At 45.8% G+C, this 10671-nt stretch overlaps 1 protein-coding gene across 2 annotated transcripts in view; it reads right to left on the bottom strand.

The window, feature by feature from the left end:
- Nucleotides 1-10655, bottom strand: part of tgs1 (trimethylguanosine synthase 1) — a 29724-nt gene extending 19069 nt beyond the window's left edge. The window contains exon 1 of one of the 2 annotated variants that reach the window (XM_062980355.1): nt 9909-10655. Coding sequence is in view for 1 of the 2 variants with exons in the window: in XM_062980354.1 (XP_062836424.1) it covers nt 2047-2381 (335 nt within the window). In the remaining variant the exon portion in view is untranslated. Of the gene's footprint in view, nt 1-2046; nt 2397-9908 lie in introns of those variants that run through there. The other variant, XM_062980354.1, reaches the window with a different exon arrangement.
- Between the last annotated feature and the right edge of the window lie 16 nt (nt 10656-10671).

A 10671-nucleotide genomic window follows, 5' to 3' on the forward strand; every position in this document is an offset into this window, starting at 1 on the left:
CTCCCAGAATTTCCATATTCTATACCAATATGAATGTATTAGTTGCCAACCACTAGACTGATGGGATATTTCACATTAGGAATTCCAATTCCACTTCAATGACATGGTGATTCCTATGGAGTTTGGTGTTGTACTACTAATCTCTGGCAAAGAAGTATAAATAACCTCTTAAACTGTAAATCTGAGGATTCAACACAGGAGTAAAATTGGAATCATAGCACTATAAGTGTGAGATGAATAAAAGGTCGTGATCCCTATTGTACATCAATTGGAGGCCCTAGCCACTGCACTGTGACAGTTTTATTCTTCTTTTATCATAAGACTGTAACTGTATAGCATTCAAACGCGTGATAGACCCTTGCTGCAGAGCAACTACAAATCCCAAAATTCCATTGGATTTTGCTATAACAGTAAAAATGGAATCATAGCTCTATAACTGCAGTGTTAAAAGAAAAGGGCCTGCAAAACAACTATGAATCTTATCACTCTACATCAGACATGGGCAAACTTCGGTTCTCCAGGTGTTTTGGATTTCAACTCCCACAATTCCTAACAGCCTTTCCTGCTCTACACTGTTATTGTGCTCTTTTTCCATTTAATAATCCTGTGTCATACTTGGAATGTAGTTTACTAAGAGCCAAGTGTTCTTTGGCTGATAACACTATACAAACTGATTTCTTTTTCTGGTCTGAAAGTGTTATTTCCTATTTAATTGTGTAGTACTTACTTTGAAAGGAGTTGTTATACTCCAGAAACGTAAGTTTCTGTGGCTGTCACAAACTAGGTTTAATTGTTTGAGATACTCATTGAAAAACTAGCAAAATGTGCTGCAGAGTGTACCACAATAAGAAAGATTTTGCAGTATAATACATTTTCCCATGTTTTATATGACAGAGCCCATTAGGAAATGACATTTATAACCCAGGAACAAAAATCGTGTTACATAGTATAGTTCTAAATGTGCTTCCCAAACTGCAAATCCCAACATCCCATATGATGCTGCTATGGGAGTGGAACCACAGCACCAAAACAGTGTAATTTAGGCAAATTGAAAAAAATGAAATGCAAAGATACAGAATGGGGGACGCCTTGCTTGACAGCAGTACGTATGAAAAAGATCTTGGAGTCCTCATGGACAACATGTTAAACATGAGCCAACTATGTGATGTGGCGGCTAAGCCAATGGGATTTTGGCCTGCATAAAGAGGAGAATAGTGTCTAGATCCTACCCGTCTATTCTGCCTTGGTCAGACCACATCTGGAATACTGTGTCCAATTCTGGGCACCACAATTGAAGGGAGGATGTTGACAAGCTGGAACGTGTCCAGAGGACGACGACTAAAATGATCAAGAGTCTGGCCATGTTTAGCTTGCAGAAGAGAAGGCTGAGAGGAGACATGATAGCCATGTATAAATATGTGAGGGGAAGTCATAGGGAGGAGGGTGTAAGCTTGTTTTCTGCTGCCCTGCACACTAGGATGCGGAATAATGGCTTCGAACTATAGGAAATGAGATTCAGCAAAACACTAGGAAGAACGTCCTAACTGTGAGAGCTGTTCAGCAGTGGAACTCTCTGCCCGGGTGTGTGGAGGCTCCTTCTTTGGAGGCTTTTAATAGAGACTGAATGGCCATCTGCCGGGGGTGCTTTGAATGCGATTTTCCCACTTCTTGACAGGGGGTTCGATTGGATGGCCCATGGGGTCTCTTCCAACTCTATTATTTTAATGTGAAGGGGGGTGGGGTGGGGGTAAGCATAGTCCCTCATTGCAGAGTAACTTTCCACAATGCATGGTGATAGTGCTGTTATTTCACTTTAGCTGCCATGGCAACCTCCTGTGAAATTCTGAGGTTTGTAGTTTTAAGGTGGTCCAGGAATTCCAGAAGGTGCGAATTCCAAACACACTTTCTAAACTGCAAACCCCCGGATTCCACAGAATGTCACCATGGTGCCTAAAGCGGAACCATGGCGCTGTAAAGAGTGCGTAAAACAGGCCGCGATTAGAGAGTCATGTCGGTGAAGGAAACGCCGAGGCTTTCCCGACTCACTCAACGAACGCCCGGCTGCAGAAGCAGAGGATGCTGTGACCGCTCTTCTCGGAGTCTTTGCCTTCTTCTTCCTCGTCGTTCCTCAGAAAAAGCAGCATCTTGGCCACCAGCAGGCTTTGCGGCACTTCGCGGAGCATCGCGGCCTCGCAGAGAGCTTTTTTCTTCTGTCGAGAGACCCCTTCGCGCCTCAGGAAGGAGCTCCAGGAGAGGGCACTTCCGGCGGAAGTGGGTCCGTGCGCGTTACATCCTGAGAGGCGGGCTTCTGAAAGCGACGTTGAGGGCTCTGAAAAGTCTTCCCGTGGCCTTCCCGTGTTTTTCTTCTCTCTCCTCCGCATAAGTGTCAGTGGAGTAGTAAGCCCTGTGCCATTTTCTAGAAAGGGGGTTTCATGGCCGGGGAACCGTCTCCTTTCCCCCTGGAATGGCTCATAAACTATTATTAGGTTGGGTTGCTGTGAGTTTTCCGTGCCGTATGGCCAGGTTCCAGAAGCATTCTTTCCTGCCGTTTCGCCCACACCTATGGCAGGCATCCTCAAAGGTTGTGAGGTCAGTTGGAAACTAAGTGAGGTTTATCTGTGGAAGGTCCCATGTGGGAGAAAGAACTCTTGCCTGTTGGAGGTAGGTGTGAATGTTGCAATTGGCCACCTTGGTCAGCATTTAATGGCCTTGCAGATTCAAAGCCTGGCTGCTTCTTGCCTGATTAAATTCTTTGTTGGGAGGTATTAGCTGACCCGGATTGTTTCTTTTCTGGAATTCATCTGTTTTTGAGTGTTGTTCTTTATTTACCGGCCTGGTTTTAGAATTTTTAAAGACAGGTAACTAGATTTTGTTCATTTTCATGACTTCCTCTTTCTGTTGAAATTGTCCACTTGCTTGTGGATTTCAGTGGCTTCTCTGTGTAGTCTGATATGGTGGTTGTTAGAGTGGTCCAGCATTTCTGTGTTCTCAAATAATATATTGTGTCCCTGGAACCTCATCACACTAGAGTTTGGATCCACTTTATACAACTCAGCCAGATAGGTCCTGGGCCTCACCAAACTACAAATCCCAGAATTTTGCAGGAGCCAGAAACTGGTTTTAAAGTGGATTCATGCTCTAGTGTGATGATTTGATTGATTGATTTAGGCGATCCCTCGTCGTTCGAGGACGATGGTCTTCCAACCTTGGTATCTTGGGCGTGTGTTCTTAGGTGACTGAAGAGACCGATTCTTGACCCGCATATTCTCCCGCAGTGAGGACATCGGTTTCCAGGTGGAAGGCGGTCCCGGTCGGGGTTAGCTTGACGCTCCTTCCTCTTGGCACGTTTCTCCCTTAAGCCCTCCGTTCGTGCCTCTTCAAACTCCGCAGCACTGCTGGTCACAGCTGACCTCCAATTAGAGCGCTCAAGGGCCAGGGCTTCCCAGTTCTCAGTGTCTATGCCACAGTTTTTAAGGTTGGCTTTGAGCCCATCTTTAAATCTCTTTTCCTGCCCTCCAACATTCCGTTTCCCATTCTTGAGTTCAGAGTAGAGGAGCTGCTTTGGGAGACGGTGATCGGGCATTCGGACAACGTGGCCAGTCCAACGGAGTTGATGGCGTAAGAGCATCGCTTCAATGCTGGTGGTCTTTGCTTCCTCAAGCACGCTGACATTTGTCCGCCTGTCTTCCCAAGAGATTTGCAGGATTTTCCTGAGACAACGCTGATGGAAACGCTCCAGGGGTTTGGTGTGACGTCTGTACACAGGCCACGTTTCGCAGGCATAGAGCAGGGTTGGGAGGACAATGGCTTTATAAACAAGCACCTTGGTCTCTCTACGGATGTCCCGGTCATCAAACACTCTCTGCTTCATACGGAAAAATGCTGCACTCGCAGAGCTCAGGCGGTGTTGTATTTCAGTGTCGATGTTGACTTTTGTGGAGAGGTGGCTACCAAGGTAGCGGAAATGGTCAACATTTTCTAATGTTGCACCGTTAAGCTGTATTCCTGGCTTTGCAGAGGGATTAGCTGGTGCCTGTTGGAAGAGCACTTTGGTTTTCTCGATGTTCAGTGAGAGGCCGAGCTTCTCGTATGCTTCTGCGAAGGTGTTTAGAGTGGCTTGTAGGTCTTCTTCTGAACGCGCACAGACTACGTTGTCATCAGCATATTGGAGTTCTATAACAGATGTTGTGGTGACCTTGGTTTTGGCTCTCAGTCTGCTGAGGTTAAATAGCTTGCCATCTGTCCGATAGATGATTTCCACTCCGGTGGGAAGCTTCCCATCAACAAGGTGAAGTATCATAGCGATGAAGATGGAAAATAAGGTGGGGGCAATAACACATCCCTGCTTGACACCTGATTCAACCTTAAATGGGTCACTTTGGGAGCCGTTGCTGTCCAAGACTGTTGCCATCATGTCATCATGGAGGAGCCGCAGGATGTTCACAAATTTGTCAGGGCACCCGATTTTTTGGAGGATGGTCCAGAGAGCGCTGCGATTCACTGTGTCGAATGCCTTTGCAAGGTCAATGAATGCCATGTACAGAGGTTGGTTTTGTTCCCTGCATTTTTCTTGGAGCTGTCGAGCAGTGAAGATCATGTCCACTGTTCCTCTGGAGGGGCGGAAGCCATTCTGGGATTCTGGGAGGGTGTCTTCTGAGACAGGGAGAAGGCGGTTTGCAAGGATTCTTGCGAGGATTTTCCCGGCGGAGGTTAGAAGGGAGATACCACGATAGTTCCCGCAGTCTGTTCTGTCCCCTTTCTTGAAAAGGGTGATGATGGTGGCATCCTTGAAGTCTGCTGGGATTTTCTCGGTCATCCACACCTTTTCAATGAGCTGGTGGAGTTGTTGCATCAGCTCAGGTCCACCCTCTTTGAAGATTTCAGCGGGAATCCCATCAGGTCCGCTAGCTTTGTTGTTTTTTTGTTGGCTGATGGCATTGCTGACTTCTTCCAAACTAGGCAGTGCTGCAAGCTCATCCCTGGTTTGTTGTTGCGGGATTTGTGAGAGGGTCTCTTCGGCCACATTGGAGCTGCGATTCAGCAGGTTCTGGTAGTGCTCTTTCCAACGTAGTGCAATTGATGTTTTGTCCTTCAGAATTTTGGTTCCATCTGATGAGCGTAGGGGCTGTATGCCATGGTTTCTTGGTCCATAAATGATCTTTGTGGCTTTGAAAAATCCCTGAGCGTCATGGGTATCTGCAAGGTGTTGGATTTCTTCAGCCTTCTTTGTCCACCAGATGTTCTTGAGTTCTCTGGTCCTTCTTTGGACCTCAGCTTTTGCACTGGCATAGATCTTTTTCTTGGCAGCACAGTTGGTGTCTCTCTGCCATGTTTGGAAGGCTTTCCTTTTGTTATCAATCAGCTGTTGGATCTCTTTGTCGTTATCATCAAACCAGTCTTGATGTTTCTTAGTTAGGTATCCAATGCTTTCTTCGCAGGCTGTGATGATGGAGGTCTTCAGTTTGTTCCAATGTTCCTCAACATTTTCGGGGTGTTCTGTGGGTAGATGATCTTTGAGTGTTGTTTGGAGAAGGGCTCGTTTGGAGGGCTCCTGAAGGGCTTGGGTGTTCATTTTTCGCCTTGTTTTTCTTCCTTGGAGTCTGCGTTTGGGGACGATCTTGATAGCCATCGTGGATCGGATTAGCCTGTGGTCTGTCCAGCAGTCATCAGTACCTGTCATGGCTCTTGTGAGAAGCACATCGCGGCGGTCTCTGGCACGTGTGATAACATAGTCCAGGAGGTGCCAATGCTTTGACCGAGGGTGCTTCCATGATGTCTTGAGCTTGTTTTTCTGGCGGAAGAGCGTGTTGGTGATGACAAGGTTGTGCTCTCCGCATTTGGTGAGAAGCAAGATGCCATTCGAGTTGCTGTTTCCGACCCCGTCTTTTCCTATGATCCCTGGCCACAGGTCAGAGTCCCTTCCGACTCTTGCGTTAAAGTCCCCCAGGAGGATGATTTTGTCCTCCTTAGGTATCTCCGATAGGATGGTATCCAGCTGACAGTAAAATTTTTCCTTGATGTCTTCGTCAGCATCTAGAGTTGGTGCATAGGCGCATATGATGGTTGCCTGTTGGTTTTTGGCAAGGTTAATTCGGAGGGTTGAAAGTCGTTCGTTGATGCCAGTGGGTGCTTCAGTCAGGTGCTTCACCAGGTCGTTTCTGATAGCAAAGCCAACTCCGTGTATTCTTCTTCGCTCTTCTTCAGGTAGTCCCTTCCAGAAGAAGGTGTAGCCTCCCTTTTCTTCCTTCAGCTGCCCCTCTCCTGCTCTCCGGGTCTCCTGAAGGGCTGCTATGTCGATCTTGAAGCGTCCCAGCTCTCTTGCAATGAGAGCAGTCCTGCGTTCGGGGCGCTCGCTGTCAGTGTTATCTAACAATGTCCGTACGTTCCATGTTCCAAAGTTCATTTTTCTTTTTTGGCCGCAGAGTGGTGACCCCTCTGGACGCGGCAGTCCAGTCAGGGTAGGAGAGGCAGACTATGTTTAGGGCACCTTTTCTAGCCCCTTCCCCGTGTGGGGTGAGCAGAGCGGATCCTAAAAAGGGCTGCTCAGTCATGGATACAGCTGCCGGACTACTCAACTGCCTTGGTCCTTGAGGTAGAACGACTGAGTCCATATCCACCGCCCATGTGCCAGTCTGTGACTAGGGGCTTCCAGATTTCACAGTCCTGCCCCCGTCGCCACTCGCTGATCGCCATGGGACTTTTGTAGGTTTGTTTTTATTTTTGTTGGAAGACGCCTGTGCGTGATTTTTTTTAATGTGTGGAGGTCGGTGCACGGCCGGTCAACACACAGTCTTCACAGAGTGAGGTTCCAGCAGTGGTGTGGTTAACACAACGACAGTGGCTTCTCAGTCTGTTGCAGCCTTCTTCCGCCTTCACAGCCGTTGTAACATGTACCATGTTATCCTCCGCCTGCTCCGCCGTTGAGGTCTTTGGGTCTTCGGATTGTGCTTGGTCTGGAACCTCCCCTGCGGCCACTCCTGGGAGTGCATCACTCCAGTGCCCACAGGTTCATCGGAACACGCAAGCCCCCTCACCACGGCAAGGTGACAATCCATCGAGGGGGATGAATTCATCTAGTGTGATGAAGCACCAGGTTGGTCCATGAAGTGCTCTGCTATGGCTGACTTCTCTGGTTGAGTTAGTCTGCAGTGTCTTTCATGTTCCTTGATTTGAGTCTGAGCATTTCTGCGTTTGGTGATCCCTATGTAGACTTACCCACAGCTGCATGGTATACGGTAGACTCCTTCAGAGGTGAGAGGATCCCTCTTGTCCTTTGCTGAACAAAGCATTTGTTGGATTTTCTTAGTAGGTCTGTAGATAGTTATAGACTGTGTTTCTTCACATAAACTCCACTTGCCTAGTTTCTAACAAACCTCACAACCTCTGAGGAAGCCTGCCAGAGATGTGGGCAGAACGTCAGGAGAGAATGCTTCTGGAACATGGCCATATAGCCCGGAAAGTTGACTGAATTCTACACTAAGATTGCTGCAGTTAGAGGTCACTTCAATCACTATGACTCAGTGCAGTAGGATCGTCGGAGTTGTTGTTTTAAAAGGACTTTCGCCTTCTCTGCTAAAAGGACTGGTGCCTCACCACCAAACTATAAATCCATTTCAGTCATTAGTTTCACAGTGTCAATTCACCCAGCGGCACAGGTCCAATCTGTCTGTCAGCCCTAGCTCATGCAGGGACATGAGGGAAGCCCCCTACAGTATGGTAACACATCCGACTATCTCCTGGGCAACATCTTTGAAGACTGGCCGATTCTTTCACACCAGAAGCGACATGCCTCAATTCACTTCTGACTTCTTCATTCACGCAGTCGTTTCCGACTCTTTGTGACCTCATGGACCAGTCCACGCCAGAGTTTCCTGTCGGCTGTCGCCGCCCCCCAGTTCCTTCAAGGTCAAGCCACTTCTGACACGAATTTTTAAAATCCTGGTTCTGCAAAAAATCTTTAATTTTTTTTTTAAAAAAACTTTTTTAAAAGTCTGTGCTAGAGTATGAAGATCTAACTGAAATTCAGTACATCTCTGCTTTATATATGAGATTTGAATCTATGCCATGGAATGATTTAAAATATTTGGGGTTTTCTTTTTTGTGTTAAAGAGTGCTTAATCTGCAACTTGCTTGTCACATATTCCTTTGTTTCCAGAAATGCTTTTCCAAATGTTGCAGAATATATGAGGATTGTTTATGGTAAGGTAAAAACACAATTATTTTATGTCTTGCAGAATTAACCCATAGGGCCTAAATGCCTTAAAGGCATCCAATCCCATCTGAGCTGGAAAGCTGAGCAGGGTCAGCCCTAGCACATGCTTGGGTTAGATACAAATACAAAGTACTGCAGGCTATATTTCAGAAGAAGAAACTGGCAAAACCACCTCTATGTATTCCTTGCCTAAGAAAACTATGAAATATATTGGGATTGCCGTAAGTTGACTTATAGTGACAGTATCACAGGTTTTTGGGGGAGCTGAGAATATGTGAGTTACGCAAGGTCACCCAGTGGGTTTCCCTGGCCAAATGGTGAATTGAATCCTGGTCTCCAGAGACATTGTCCAATGCTCACTCAAACCACTGCACAAAGCTGGCTTGCCTATTCTAGTACCTCTTAGTATTATCCAGCATTTAAAAATACTTCTATTCTAGTGTGTACTGTGATGAGATATAAATGAGAAAAATGAATAGTTGACTGATTTGCAAGTCCTACTATGAGAAAATTGAAGAAAAGTTAGTTTTGTTTCGGTTATTCATGAGATTTGCATATTGCATGTCATAACATCAGAATCTCCAGCAAGCACACAATGTTTTAAAAGTTAGAACAATTGAGATAAAAATAGAACATATCAAAAGAAGGGCTACAAGGCAAAGCTTTATTTAATTGTTGTGCCATAATAAAGCATATTTTGCACATTTACTTTGTTCAAATGTCTTCTGTATACACACGAAAAGTTAACAATAATAATTAAATCAATTATGAGGCTGCAAAACAGCAAAGTGTTTGAGGGAGGAAAATCAAAAGGTGTGTGAATTTTTCTGCAAGGTAATAGAAAAGGTGGGGGAAGACTTAGGGTGTATTTACACTGTAGAATTAGTGCAGTTTGACACCACTTTAACTGCCGTGACTCAATGTTATGAAATTGTGAGAGTTGTAGTTTTACAAGATCTTTAGCTTTCTCTGCCTAAGAGTGGTGGTGCTCCACCAAACTACAACCAAGAATTCCATAGCCATGAGTTATGGCTATGAAAGTTGTGTCAGACTGTAGTAATTCTACAGTGTAGATGAAACCCTAAATGTTAGTGTTTCTAATCTGAGTTGAATCGTCAGATTTACTCCACAGTAAAACAGAACAGGATTTTTAGCTAGCCAATATATATGAATTTGTGCAATTTAATAGAAGAAAATCTTAAATTCTGGATAAGTACATAGAGGGGATAATGATATTTCAAGTGATATGGCCTTAAATGTTAAACAAGACTTGGTAAAAACCCAGGAAAGCATCACACAAAGATCATAACATGGGTTAACTGCCCCCTCTCAGTTATTAAAACTGCAGTTTTAAACCTGTTTGTAAAGGCAGTGCCACATAAATAGCAACAGTAGAAGTATTGCATGACCAGAACATAGATTTGGGACAAGCTATCTACCCAAGTTAAATCAAGTGAAGCTATTAAAAGGCTGCACAGTTGCTCCAGCCTTTAATGACACCAGCTGGATTATTGTGCTTCCCAAGCTTGTAAACTTGGACCTTTAGGGCAGGATGGGGAAACCTTTGGCTCTTCACATGTTATCAGCATAGGCCAAAGCAAGGCATGATGGGAGTTGCAACTCAGCAACATGTGGAGACCCCAAATTGCCAATCTGTGTTTGTAATTTCCATCCCGAATGGGATAAATTCATTTACCTGGTTGGATGGACCACTTTCTTCTTTCACCTTGGTTATAAGACTCCTTGAGGAACCTTGGTGGCGAAGTGTGTTAAAGTACTGAGCTGCTGAACTTGCAGACCAAAAGGTCCCAGGTTCAATCCCCAGGAGCGGCATGAGCGGCCGCTGTTAGCTCCAGCTTCTGCCAACCTAGCAGTTCGAAAACATGCCAATGTGAGTAGATCAATAGGTACCGCTCCGGCGGGAAGGTAACGGCGCTCCATGCAGTCATGCCGGCCACATGACCTTGGAGGTGTCTATGGACAACGCCGGCTCTTCGGCTTAGAGATGGAGATGAGCACCAACCCCCAGAGTCAGACATGACTGGACTTAACGTCAGGGGAAACCTTTACCTTTTTATAAGACTCCTCAACTCCTCACTTTCAGCCATCATTCTTGACTAGTGGTTTTCAAAAGGTGGTCTCCACATGTTCATGGTGATTCTCATTTGCCAAAGGGATAGGACAGGGCCACGATCCAGAAGCATTCTCTCCTGAAGTTTTGCCCACATCTATGGCAGGCATCCTCAAGAGGTTGTGAGGTATATTGATACGACATCATTTCCCCTTTTCAATAAGGTTATGATTGCCATTGATTTCCAAAAGGTTATTGCCCCAGAGAGTGGGGGCAGAAATTCCTAAAATCTTCTTCTCCCCTCACTCCTCCTCTTGTCCTTCTTCCTCCCGCGATGATGGAATAGTGCGGGTTGGAGAGCTCCCTTCCGACATCTGTCGGGGTCTGG

This window comes from Anolis carolinensis, chromosome 4 (assembly GCF_035594765.1).
Source record: "Anolis carolinensis isolate JA03-04 chromosome 4, rAnoCar3.1.pri, whole genome shotgun sequence".
In the NCBI taxonomy this organism is placed as follows: Eukaryota; Metazoa; Chordata; class Lepidosauria; order Squamata; family Dactyloidae; genus Anolis; species Anolis carolinensis.